Source organism: Myxocyprinus asiaticus, chromosome 1 (genome assembly GCF_019703515.2).
Source record: "Myxocyprinus asiaticus isolate MX2 ecotype Aquarium Trade chromosome 1, UBuf_Myxa_2, whole genome shotgun sequence".
Taxonomy (NCBI): domain Eukaryota; kingdom Metazoa; phylum Chordata; class Actinopteri; order Cypriniformes; family Catostomidae; genus Myxocyprinus; species Myxocyprinus asiaticus.
Genome location: NC_059344.1, coordinates 47,368,397 through 47,382,070, shown reverse-complemented (window position 1 = coordinate 47,382,070; position 13,674 = coordinate 47,368,397). Strand labels below are relative to the sequence as shown.

General features: G+C 39.7%; 1 protein-coding gene across 1 annotated transcript; it reads left to right on the top strand.

Annotated features, from left to right (window-relative positions):
- Positions 1-105: 105 nt before the first annotated feature.
- On the top strand, positions 106-12,788 carry LOC127443484 (cytoplasmic polyadenylation element-binding protein 1-like). Its single transcript, XM_051702149.1, has 12 exons — positions 106-213; positions 824-992; positions 1,716-1,904; positions 2,685-2,896; positions 3,552-3,804; positions 4,016-4,129; positions 4,207-4,296; positions 4,814-4,950; positions 6,179-6,377; positions 6,486-6,580; positions 6,958-7,038; positions 11,551-12,788. Exons 1-12 carry the CDS (start codon positions 199-201, stop codon positions 11,659-11,661), a joined length of 1,665 nt encoding a protein of 554 aa, XP_051558109.1. The 5' UTR covers positions 106-198; the 3' UTR covers positions 11,662-12,788.
- Positions 12,789-13,674: the final 886 nt, after the last annotated feature.

Sequence of the window (13,674 nt, the reverse complement as noted above, 5' to 3'; positions counted from 1 at the left end):
TCCGCCCACCTCATGAATAATATCAATATGTGACCTGTGATTGGTTACTCTAGGGAAGAAATAGATCCTAGGGCAGAGGCGGATGACCCGAGCACAGGTGTTATAAATGAAAGCAAATTTTACGTCGAAAAGTTTAAGTAGACTTTAGGAGAGTTAACTTGGGTGTTGTTTTTGATATATTTGTTTGACAGTTCTACTATGGCGTTTTCCCTGGTGAGTAGTTTAGAAAGACAAAGCCTGCCCATTCTGTTTTTAATCTGCATCACTTGTTTCAAATAAACCATTGGGTTTGTAAGAACTATGTGTATTTTGTTTGTGCAGTTGGTTTGGCCCACGTTTATTATCTTAATAACGCTTAACTTAAGTGTTTTTGAGCATGTATTCCCCTTTTGTTGGACATTAAGTCATGGTATATCATCAGCAATGATTGTTTACTTGGGCATTGAGCTGCTTTTTTTAAATACAGTTTGCGTTGTTTAGGATTGTCCGAGCTAAGCATTCACTACGTTGATAAATTTAGCACCAGGCATGATTATGGGGCTCTCGTGGATTGCCATTTCATACACCGGAATAACGTGATCCATCACACTATTAAAACTCCCTCAGATGTTCATGAAATGGTTGAGTAAATGTCTCAAATTGTTAGAATTTTGACATGATCATCAGTTTCTGTTTATTATATATATATATATATATATATATATATATATATATATATATACCGACTATTAATTGAGAAAAAGGGCAGGGGAAGAAGGCCTATGACTTTTCACCACAGTAGTGAAACATGGATTACTATCCTATATCTATTTTGTTCTCACAGAGAGAAAATCCCAGACTTCTTAACTGCCTGGACTCTGACATTCCAGCATTGTCTACATGCAGCTATGCAGATGCATTCTGCAGGATGAACACCATGCTGGACAATTCACTGGACCTCAGTGAGGTGTGCACATCTCCTACTGCCAAGTGCAAGCGAGATCTCTTTAATGGTAAATTTGACTGTTTGTGCATAAACCATCTGTTATTCTTTACAGTTTTAGTTTTCTTTCAGCTATTAAGACTTGTGTTAATTCTGTACTTCATTAGTGTTTCACAGACATCCATTCAGATACAATAGCATTACATAGAACTCCATTTATCCTAAGTACTGTTTGTGCCCTCTGCTTTGGCCTGCATTCAAGCATCATATACTGTACATGCACAGGGAATTGTTACAGCACCAGTCATGCAGTGTCATGCAGGCGAGACTGAGGATGCTGAATCAGGGCTGGAGCAAGCAGTTGGATGCCATCCAGCTTTGTATGAGCAGCTCAGTTTGCTCCTTCAGCTATTTGGCCAATAGCAACAGTCCTGCGATTCACTGTAGTTTTATCACTTAGCCTGCCGCTAGCAATCTCGCTCTCCCTGCCACCTCGAACAGGAGCCAGAGGTGGGAGGGGTGCTGCCTCTTTGCTGGAGAATTTGTCAGGGATGCTCGGTGTGGCATCGGAGTAGGCCAGAGACTGATGTCATTAGCAAGGGGCTGTGAGGGCAGCAGCGCCTGGGTCACATGCAGGGTGGGTCGTCTCTGCGGAGAGGTGCTCCTGTGCAGTTTAGCTAGGCTGAGGGAGGAGATCTAGAGTCAGTGCTTTCTCGAATCTGCATGTCTTTTATTCCCACTGCAGATGCAGAGTTGCCAACTATTGTGTGTGATTTCTGGACACATTTTACAGATCGTCCGGACTCGGACCTCTCTGCGGTCCGAAGCAGGATGCTTTTTCCCAGCAGTGGCCAGGATTCATCCAGGGGTCTGCCTGATATCAATAACTGGGGTCTGGGCCTACAGTCCCTCAGCCTGTCTGACTGGGAGAGACCGTGGAGCAGCGACGATACAGAACCTTCACAGAACAACACAGCCTCCCGTGAGTGAAGTGTGTTTGGTTTTTATTTATTTATTTATGGGATGGTTAACCAAAAGTGTATTTACTTGCCCTCATGATGTTCCAAACTCGCATGACTGACTGACTTCCTTCTACACAAAAGGAACATAAAAGGTGTTGGACAAAATGACAAAGATACACTGAAAGTGAATGGTGACTGAAACTTGACATGCTGCCTAACAATTTTTTTTCTCCATGTATGTATGGTTTGGAGCAACATGAGGCTGAGTAAATTTACTTAAGAACTTTTCTCTTCGAACTCAATGTGCAGATAGAATAAAGTGCTGCATGCATTTCATTCTCTTACAAACTGGCTCGATCCCTATTTGGTCTTTTTTTTTTTTTTTTTTTTTTTTTTTAAACAATTTGCTTTAATTTTGTTTATAAGCTGCAGTGGTATTGACAAGTCCGTTGTCTTGTTAGTTATGGCTCTCTATAATGCTAGCAAAATTAAACCTATTCTTGCTGGGCCTGTAAAGTGAGTCAGAGCCTTTTGTTGACTTGTCACATTCTCAGCCTGCCTCATGCATGGTCTATTCTTATTAGTACAGCTGCAGTAAGGGAGCTTTCCTTTTGTTTTTAGGGTCTTTGAAGTGTGTTAATCTTCACAGCAAAAATTTGGGAAAATGGAATGTTCTTGGCCTTTTTTATTTTTTTTTTTTTACATCTTTGGGGCCTTAAGATTAAATGTCAATGTGTCGCACTTTGGGTTTTTTTTTTTTTTTTCTTTCACCATTTTATTCTAACAATTGTGACTTTCAGTGCAAGAGATCTTGGGTACTTCCAGCCAGTGTTCAAACAAGCTTCCAAGCTACTCCAATGAGTCCTCCATTGGTGCTACAGACTTCCTAGAGAAGTTTCCAGGTATGGCACGGTTAAATTCTCAGTCTTTCCTGGACTCTCACTCCATCAGCCCAGTGGACTCTGAGACCAGCGGCTTCAGCTCTGGTTCTGATCACCTCTCAGACCTGCTGGTAAGTGTTGGCCCCTTTAGAACTTCTGTATTGCTCATTCAGGATGCCTAGAGTAGTGACCTGGGTGAAATGTGTTCAATTTCTTTTGTCCAGATCTGTTATGTATTTCTGAATAAATGTAATTCACGCCTATTCTGAGCATATTTTCAATTTATGAGTTCAAAGTTATTTTGATTTTTTTCTGGGACTTATACTATAGTCAAAGTTGTCATGTGGTGTAACTGTCCAGATTTGGTAAAAATAAATAACACATGCCAACATTTAAGAATTCCAGCTTTTAATGAGGCTTTAGTGCAGAATAATTATTTTCTAACTAAAGGAAGTGAATTTTTTTGTTTTACCAAAAAGTCATGGTGTAACCCTCTAGGAAGACATCTTGTTTGACATCTTAACTGAGACTATCCTTTTAGACTTGAGACTAAATGTGAAGTTAAAAATCTCATTTTAACATTATGGAATATTTGTTCAGGTCATGTAGTGTAACCCTGAGGAAACTTCTTGATAGTCCTGACTCAAATGTATGATCTTTTGAATTTTCTTAAAGATTTCTAATCACCTTGGACAACCCTTTTTATTATTTTTTTTTTTTTATTTTTGTCAGTGACCCATATCTAATTGACTAGTTAGCTAACTTGCTATTCTCCTCTCTTTGTAGTCATCTTTGAGGATCTCGCCAACTGTGCCCTTCCTTATGTCCAGTATGCAAAGGGATCCGCTTAAGCTAGCTCTGAGCTCTCGTTTGGACCACAGCGGCTCTTCCCTCTCTCCACCACCCAGTGCCACCCCAACGGGTGGTCTGTCCCACCGCTGGCCTGGTGCCTCCATCTGGCCCAACTGGGACCTGATGAAGACCCCTGAGAGCCCCTTTAGCATTGAAAGAGAGGCCTGGCTTCACAGACAGGCAGCCTGTATGGCTTGTTTAATACTACTAGAGTGCATAGATTATTCTCCTCTTCACCTTTCCATGGTTTAAAACTTCAATTCTCCGCACTGAAAGTGAAAAGATTTATCCAACCCTGTTGCTGCAGTTCATTTTGACTATATTTGTAATGTTTGTCAATGCATGATGCAGGTATACAGCTTGGTGTTATGCCCACCTTGTGAATTTGTTTTCCATAGCGATTAATGAAGCTACTTTCACATGGAGTGGACAGCTGCCCCCCAGACACTACCAAACCCCCATCTACTCCTGCAAGGTCTTTTTAGGCGGTGTTCCCTGGGACATTACAGAAGGTCATCTGAGCCTACAGTTTAAAACCATTCCATAGCCCTGTCATGTTTGTTAATGGCTCTTCTCTTTGTGTCCCCAGTTGGCTTGATCAACACTTTTAAATGCTATGGCCCTCTAAGTGTGGAGTGGCCGGGTAAGGATGGCAAGCACCCTCGCTGCCCTCCGAAAGGTAATATGCCCAAAGGTAATGCTGAAAGGGTAGGATACTACTTTCATTACAGCACTGTGGCAAGATGGTGTGGTGAATTGCACAACTTCATGGTGGATACAATAAGATTTTATACACATGTGGTTTTATTCTGGGAATTAAGGAAAAGCTAACTTTTTTTATTTATTTATTTATTTTTTTATTTATTATTTATATATTTTAAGGACATTTTATATTTGCAAAAGACTACTGGTTTTAGATTTACTTAGGCTTTTTGTAGACTGATTTTAGGTGGTTATTACACTATAGAAAACAAGAGCATCTTCATTTTATAATTTAGAAATTTGTTAATAAACCAAATGTGAAAACATCCCAAGTCACCATTTTAAAATGCAAGAGACTCTATGGTTATTGTAGAACACTAGAGGGCATCATTCTGTTCATGCTGTTGAAAGGCATTGAACTTGTGATTTCAACATGTTAGGGAACATGGAGACCTGCATGTGTTGAAGTTTGTCTATGTATGTCTTTCTTTCAGGTTACGTGTACTTGGTGTTTGAGTCTGATAAGTCTGTGCGTGCCCTGCTCCAGGACTGCACTGAGGACCTGCTTCATCCTGAGGGTTACAGCGAGTATTACTTCAAAATGTCTAGCAGGAGAATGCGCTGCAAAGATGTAAGCTTCTGTGGACTTGATGTGTGTTTGTGTCCAAGTGGTAAATGGCTTATCCTTTTATTTTCAGAGTTAATTACATTTGTAATTTGCGCAAATGTGTTGAAATTGAGCCTTTTGTCAAGTTTTGGCTTTAGTGGCATTTGTGGGAGATTGTAGTGGAATCCCACCAAGTTACCACAACTTCTACAATGAACAGAAATCTGCTTTACTTGAGCTTCAAACAGTCTTATCAGGGGGTCCGCGGTGGTACTGGAGAGGGTCTGCAAATTATTGTTTGATCCACCACTGGCACTTGTAGTAATCACTCACATGTGAGCGATTAGCTAGAGATGAGTGCATAAATTTGAATCCATTGACGTTTAAGTTCCTCTCACCTGCATGCCAAAACATTTTAATCCTTGCTCCTATTCGTGCATCCTGTTGTTTTTAGTTATGAACTGATTGGAACGCTAAACACAAAAGTGTAGAAGCACCCAGCGTGGACAAACCATTCATATGCCTATGCTCATCAGGAGCCGCTCAAAGCGCAACACATATCAGGTTCAGCAGCGCTGCAGTGGAGGATCGCGTGAGTAAATGCATCTGCTTTTCGTTGTGCGAATGAGCAGATGACAGCCTACAGTTTCTCTTAGTTGCGTTTTGTTTTCAGAACAATGGCATACTTGCCTGCTGTAAATAAATGGTTACTGCTGAGATTATCAAGCTGGCATACATGGTCCTTAACATTCTACACGCAAGATGGTGACTCAAATCATTGTTTTCCTCATTGCAAAGTTTTACTCTTGTATGGGAAAAAAAAAAAATTGATTTGCTCAATTGAGATGAAGTCTCCATATTGGTAACCTTATAAAATGTTTTATTCTGCATGGACAGGGTTTGTCTGTCTGGTGTTTAAGGAGGGTGTATGGATCAGTGATACAAGTGAATGGGGGAAAAATGTCACTTCATGTTAGAAGTTGCAGACCCCTGCTGTATATTTAATGATTATTTCAAAAGCTTTGCAATATAAACAATGTACATACAATAATATGATAGCCTATCATAAATGTTTATAGGCCTAAAACGCAACACTCAATTTTATACAATGTGACGGGTGTACCGGCTCCCTCTCTACCCACCAAGGGGTCCTTGGTCTTAAAATTGTTGAAGACCCCTGTTTTTAAGCATTCGGTCATGATCTTGATCTGTGTTTATATTATGCTAACCTCCCATCTCTTGTGATCCTCAGGCACAGGTGATTCCTTGGGTGATTTCTGACAGTAACTTTGTGAGTTGCCCCTCTCAGAGGCTGGACCCTCGGAATACTGTGTTTGTAGGAGCTCTGCATGGCATGCTCAATGCCGAAGCTCTGGCCAGCATCATGAATGATCTGTTTGGTGGAGTTGTGTATGCAGGCATTGACACAGACAAGCACAAGTACCCAATTGGTAAAACATTTCAAATTGAGCCCTTTGTTCATAATGTTGTCTCTTAACTGAAATTACTTCAGTGATTTGACAACAGGTTTTTTTGACATTTGTTTTCTATTTCTCCAGGCTCTGGGCGTGTAACCTTTAACAACCAACGCAGTTACCTGAAAGCTGTGAGTGCTGCATTTGTTGAGATCAAGACACCCAAATTTACAAAGAAGGTAAATCTGTCAACTAAGTTGAGGTGTGTGTGTGTGTGTGTGTGTGGGTTTTTTTTAATTTATTTTTTTTTTATATAATAACTTTGCTTATCCTGTAGTCAAGTGTTAAGGTATGTTTGGCATACTGAGACTGCTTACTGCATGCTACACTGTGTACTTGTTAAAGAGTTTCTGTATGTGGTGTTGCATGAGCTCACTGTTGTATAATGTAGTGGATGTCTCTTTGTGCCTCAATTTGAGAAATTATATCCATTCATTGGTGACATTGCCACTTTCTGCCTTTGCCAGCTGTATACAGTACATGATGTGTAGTGCGTCTTTAGCAGGAGTACGCTGTTCCAGATATGCTGTTCATGGTAACTGGTTTTCTTTTGTAGGTTCAGATTGACCCGTACTTGGAGGATGCCATCTGTCAATCATGCAGTCATGAGCCTGGGCCATTCTTCTGCAGGGACAAGGTGAGTTACTAAGGTCGTGCTTCTGTATTATATTAAGATTTCTTTAATGTGTCATGTAGGATTTTTTTTTTTTTCTTTTTCGTATATACAATTCCGATACCTGAACTGTCAGCCGAACCCAATCAGATACCTTTTTTTTTTTTATTTTTTCTTTTCCTTCAGTGTAGAATATCTATACCTCACTGTATGGAACTGATTGGGGGTGCTCTTTTATATGGAGATACTCAAACCAAATAACCACCTATTCCATTATAAAATGGAGAAAACAAAACTATAACAATGTGTAGTCTACTGGATAATATAGCAGAAAAATTTATTGTAATTCCAGTGAGTCTTCAGTAGAAAAAGCCAGTTCTCACACATTTAAGCTTGAATCTGGACCTAAATGGATTCAGTCCTTATTCATTTTCTCTATAGTTGAAAAGGGATCAGTCCTTTTCAATCAGCAGAGATCCAATCATAACAGTGGGCGTTTACGGTCAAGTCTTGAAGCAGCACCAAAACAGTGTTTCTGACAGTGTCAGAACGAGGGTGGAAAATGATCATATTTTACAACTTCTGATTACTGTGAAAACTAAGCGACCCTGAAGGAACAATAAAATAAAAATGTTCCTTGACCCCTTTAGAGCTTTTGTTTTGACCAAACTCTCCAGGATGATTGGTGACTTTAGAGTGTCTGTGTGCTAGTTCACAGTTTAAGCTTTTAACTGAAGTTTTGGTGAATTGTTTGTCCGGTTGCAATATTATTGCATGTTGTAAGCCAGCTGAACTATCGAGCATCTAAATCCGAGATGTAGTTCATGTGGAGCGCCCATACAGCTGTGTGATACAACAGAGCGCCACTCATTTACTTGTTTAATTACCATGCAATTGTGTGGGGCCCTGGACATCGGGGGGGGGGGAAATAGCTCAGCAAAAAAACGCTTGACGTGTGACGTCACATGCTGTGTACAGGTGCGAATACGCTGTTTTCAGCGCTCTTAGAGCGGTTCACCTTAGAGGTCTGCTGGTTGAATTCTCAATTTGGAATGTCCAATGCGCTCTAAGTCCTCTGTGGCGTAGTGACCAGCTGTTCACACGATCGTGTTTTTGCGTGCGTCTGCTCTGTTTATTTTCCAATGTAAACGTGCGCTGGATGAACGTCCTTGACTGGTGCACCGTGACTCGCTGTTTCTTCAGTGTCTCATGCAGGACCAGCACGTTTTTAGACTCGTTAAAAATAACTTCAGGTCTCTAACGCATGTCGAGATACCAGCGTTCTGTTTAATTCGTTGCGCTGTCTAGATTGTGACACCTGTGCTAAAAACCAAAGATTTAATGTTTTGAACAAGTTCAGGTTGCAAAGTGGTGACTGTTACAATGTTTAACATTATTCCAGATTATTCTGCACCAAGCAAAGTTTCAGCGCTTGATAAACGACTTCCTTTTTTTTTCTTATCCTTTCTGCTCTAGTGTGCTGAGGGGCTGCCATGCCTTGTATGTTTACTGTTGCGAATGTTGCCTAAGATTGCTTGCATAAAATACAGCCTTTTGCAACATGAACAATGCACTGAATAATTATATTCATTAGAATATTAGCTCCAGGTGAAAGTAAATAAGATGGAAATATATTGCTAATGTATACAACAAATCCTCAGTAATATTACTGTATCATACTGTAATATAATGAAACTAGGTTTTTCACACCCTATTCATAAGTGTTTGTAAAAATATATGTAGGTAAATAAATGGTTCACTGTATTGTCAAACTGGAAAACATGCTTTCTTATATTAGAATTTTATTTAATTAAACATTTTGAATGCACTTGGCTATAATGGTTGATGGGAGGAATTTAAAATTGATTTAAAATGCATTATGTAATTTAAGCAAAATATTCGAAATGGGCCCCGGGTTGGTCGGTTGCTTGGGGCCTCAATTGTAAACCCACCCCTGCATTTACTGAAGCGTGTTGCAAATGCGGACTCTGATTTTATTAAATGTGGCCTTTTTAAGATTCCCAAAGCTATCGAATGTCTACAAAACTTAAACTGTATGAGTCATAAACCTTATTCACAGTAGCGCCACCTTTGATTTTTAATGGCAATGACAACCTTTGAGGGATAGGCTTGCCATTTCTTCAATGGCACTCATGGTATAAAGCTGTATTAAGCTCCTAGATCACATCTTCCACTTTTTGCTTGACTGTTACGACCATTTATTTAAGGAATATTCCAGGTTCAATACAAGTTAAGCCCAGTCGACAGCATTTGTGGTGTAATTTGTGGTAATCAACATTTGATTTAGACTCGTCCATCCTTTTACTTTAGAAAACGTAAAGCAAAAATCGAGGTTACAGTGAGGCACTTACAATGGATGTGAATGGGGGGGGGCTAATTTTTGAGGGGTTTAAAGGCAGAAATGTGAAGCTTTTTAAAGGAGTAATTCACCCAAAAATTTAAATTAGCTGAATTTACTCCATTTAGGCCATCCAAGATGTAAGTTTCTTCATCAAAACAGAATTTAAGATTTTTAGGTTCTCAATTTGACAGTCCAAAATGCATATTTAGGACTCCAGTTGACAAAGTTCTTCTGAACACAAACGATTGATTTTATTTTTAGAAACAAAACAATACTTATACTTTTTAACTAATGTTCTCTTCCGTACATCTCTGACGTGCGCTCATGAAAGTGATGTAAGGTCACGCGTCACATGGAGGAGGCAGGAAGTGCATCATTGTTTACGTTGAAGTACAAAAGTTTAATTGTCTTTGCTGTAGATTTGTATGTGTATTGTTCAAAATGGTTGTGTGAATCCTGGATGCTTCAGCCTTCAGAAACCCCAAAGAAAATGCACATTGGGAAAAATATTAACTTCTCATCGATTTGCCTATACATGATCATGAGCGATTTGAAGCTCTGGCTTATTGTGCTGAACCTGGATATCAGTACACACCTATATTCTCAAATATTGGAGGGTGTGCAGTGAACATTTTACCCCTGAGGATTTCAGACCATGGAATGAAACAAAGGGTCGATATCTGAATTCACTGGCTGTGTCAGGGCTGTTTTTCAAGCGAACTTGGGTGTGTGAACTTTGTCACGCCTCCCTCGGGCTCTATACCTCCCCAAGCGCTCCATCACCCGATTTCTAATGCACTGCATCTGCACTCAATTCACTCGCTCATCACTGCCTGCATAAATAACTCTCCTTCACACCACCTCACTGTCAAGTCTCACACAAAGGACTCTATTTTGACTGCGCTGCTCTCAAGCAGTGTTTATTTACCTGTCTGTATTTGCTCTTGATCTTCGTCGATATGTTTAGTCCTTACCCTGCTGTTTTGCCCGTTACCTCTTCAGTTCTGTGGACATCAACCTTGTGAAGCTTCTCTTCTGTGTGATATCACCTGTACCATTGATCTGTGTAAATCCCGTGAATCTTGGTAAACGCTCGCACTTGGTTTCACTAACTACAACTTGTGTGGCTTGAATTCCTGACATTCATATAGCCTATATATTTCTGCTAAAGAAAAAGCACAAGTAGATAACGCAACGGCATTGCTCCGAAATAAAGGATGGTTATTTACTGCAGTAATTGTTTTATTTTTTTCGTGAACGGCACCTTGGTCTGTGGTTTGCAAGTTTCTCTTGTAAATGATGCGCTTCCTGCTGCCTCCACACGTGACCTTACAAGCTTACGTCATCCCTCTCGTGAGCGCATGTCACAGATGTACGGAAGCAAACATTTGTAGTCAAGTATACATTTTGTTTCTAAATCAATCGTTTGGATTCAGAAACTTTTTGTCGACTGTTGTAGTGTAGATTATTTTGATGCACCCTAAATATGCATTTTGGACTGTCAAAAAATGGAGTACATTCACTTGTGGTGTTTAAAGGAGGCCTGAAATGAAATCAAATTCTGTTTTGATGAAGAAAAACTCCTATATCTTGGATGGCCTGGGGGTGAGTAAATTCAGCAAATTTTCATTTTTGGGTGAACTATTCCTTTTAAAGCATTGCATTAATTCGACTGTTAAAACTCGTATTGAGCTGTGACGTTTTAAATCTGCATTATAGTCATTTTAGGGTTTGACATTACATCGTCATGGCAGAGTTATAGCCAATTTTGCAACTTTACACCGAAAAGGTTGGTAAGCTATCTTATCACACAAATCATGTTAACATGGTTAATGTCTTGTGGCTATCCTTGTACAAGTATTTTAATGTTAAAAAAATTGGCCCCCATTTCACTTCCATTTGTAAGTACCTCACTGGAACTCAGTGTTGTTTTTGGGCAAGCTAGGAGGGGCAAGTCAAAATTAATTTGTGGTAATCAATATGCCGCAAATGCTGTCGATGAGCTTAACTTTTATTGAACCTGGAATATTCCTTTTTATTTGGATCTGGCTCATCAAACTGATACCCGAACTGGTTAATGTCAGTATTGGAGCCGATACTGATCCAGGTTTCGGATCAGTGCATCGCAAACTGTAAAGGCACTAAATTTAACCTCTGATCTTTCATCCCTTCAGACCTGCTTCAAATACTACTGTCGCTCCTGCTGGCATCGACAGCATTCCATGGACATCCTCAGTAACCACCGCCCTCTGATGAGAAACCAGAAGAAGCGGGACTCCAACTGAAGCCATGCATGGCAGCACTATGCCTCAGCCTGGTCCTTCATTGCGCCTGCTCCACCGGGGCACTGCTCCAGAGTTGCCTGCCCCATCTCTTCCCCCCCCCTCCCCCCCCAAAGGATTTGGGCATGGGAAAGCACTGTAGAAAGTTCACTGTTGCACTTTCTTTTAGTTTGGCTTGTTCACTTTGGCACTGTACACCGTGAGATGGGTTAGCTGGGGCCCAAGGATGGGAAGACCCAGAGTTTAAGTTGAGATTCAGGCCATGGTTGAAGGGGTGGGTTTTTTTTTTATTTATTTTTTTCCTCTTCTCTCCCCTTTACATCGGTTGCTGTTGGTTTTGGTAAAAACAAAAATCATTCTAAAGTCTCATTGTTTAACAGACGGAAGCCATACAGTGCCTTTTTGCCAATGTTTTTTTTACTTTTTGAGACGCAACTACAAAAGCCAGATTTTCATCAACACTTCAGTTTTAGTTTCTCAGATTTTTACATGAACCAGTTTTAAGGTATGGCATGGAAAAGTTTGAATGGCAATCTACCTGGCGGCTTTTTAATTTTGCGTGGGGTTTTTTGTTTTGTTTTTTTTTTTCTCCATGTTGAGTATTTTTGCCTTATCAGTGTTCTGTTTGGTAGAACAAGGTTTGCACCATAATCCTGCAAATCTAATTGCCAATTCAGATCATTTTCAGTGCGTGCCTCCACTAGGCATTGCTTTTACTGCTCTTGATCAGATTTCAAATCAACTTGTATTAATCCAGAATGAGAATGGCCATCGACTGCACGTAGTTTTATTGCACTTTTTTTAATTTGCACTTTGTAAAGGGGTAGTTTTTTAATCACTTGTATTGTACATCAGCAGGTGTTATGGGTGTGAGCCCAAATGGCTGCTTGAATTTAAAACCATTGACTTCCCAAGAATGTACCAAGAGCCTTAGCAGACTAAATGCAAATGTCACTTTATTCCATCCTCTACTGTTTGTCTGAATGGTTAACATTACTTTTCAGAACTAAGATTGTCCTCGTCATGTGCATTCCATGCAGAGCTATTTCCTAAGCTCCTCTGTCATTCTACCTCATTGTTGTCTGCCAAGTTTGCTTACAAATGTGAAGTTCGATTTTTGACTGGGCACAATAAAGGTGTTAAGCATTAATCCTGTGTCACTGACTTTTTTCATAACCCTGATTTGTAGCAGAGTGTTTATCCACTTCACAATTGTGTCCTCCATACATTGATTTATTGTCATTCATTGGCTCTGTGTCCACTAGGTGGAAGTGCTGCATTCTTTAATTGTGGCACTAACATTTCAATCCAGACATTGTTGGTGTAAGCAGATTTGGTAACAAAGGAGGAATTATGCTTGTTTGGTGTTAATTAATGGGGTTAATTTAACTCCAGATGCCTCGGGTTACAACAATTTAATGTTTGTTTTTTAGCGCCGGCTAGCTGTCAAGCTTTTATTATTTGTTACAGTACAAATAATTGTTAGAATCGAAGTCTTCTGGGATAAGTATTATTTACATACCGACTTTGTAAAGGCATGTGTCCTCTTCAGTTTTAAATAGATTTTTGCTGCTTCAAGGGGAGAATTGATTCAAAATGATGCACAGTTTCCTTTTCAAATACTATAAAACATGGTTTCTTTCCCCTGAATCTGCATTTTATGAATGTGGAATTTAGCCATTACAGGAATCAACTTGATCAAATGAGTCTGCATGCTTGCCTTTTATGATCTGCAGTAATGCCTAACTAAATGTGTCTCCGTTGTCAAGTAAAAGTTTCACATTTTGTGTGTGCATCTCTGCAAAATTATCAGTTTCTCTGGATTTACTAGGTATGTGTTTGAGTAAAAGGAACTAAGTACTGACAACATTTCTCCCAAACTCCAAATAAAAATGGTCATTTAGAGCATGTATTTGCAGAAAATGACAACTGGTCAAAATAACAAGATGCAAGATCATTAATTTTTAAACCCAATTCTAATGTTTTAACATTTAAGCGGTCAGAAATCAGTATTTG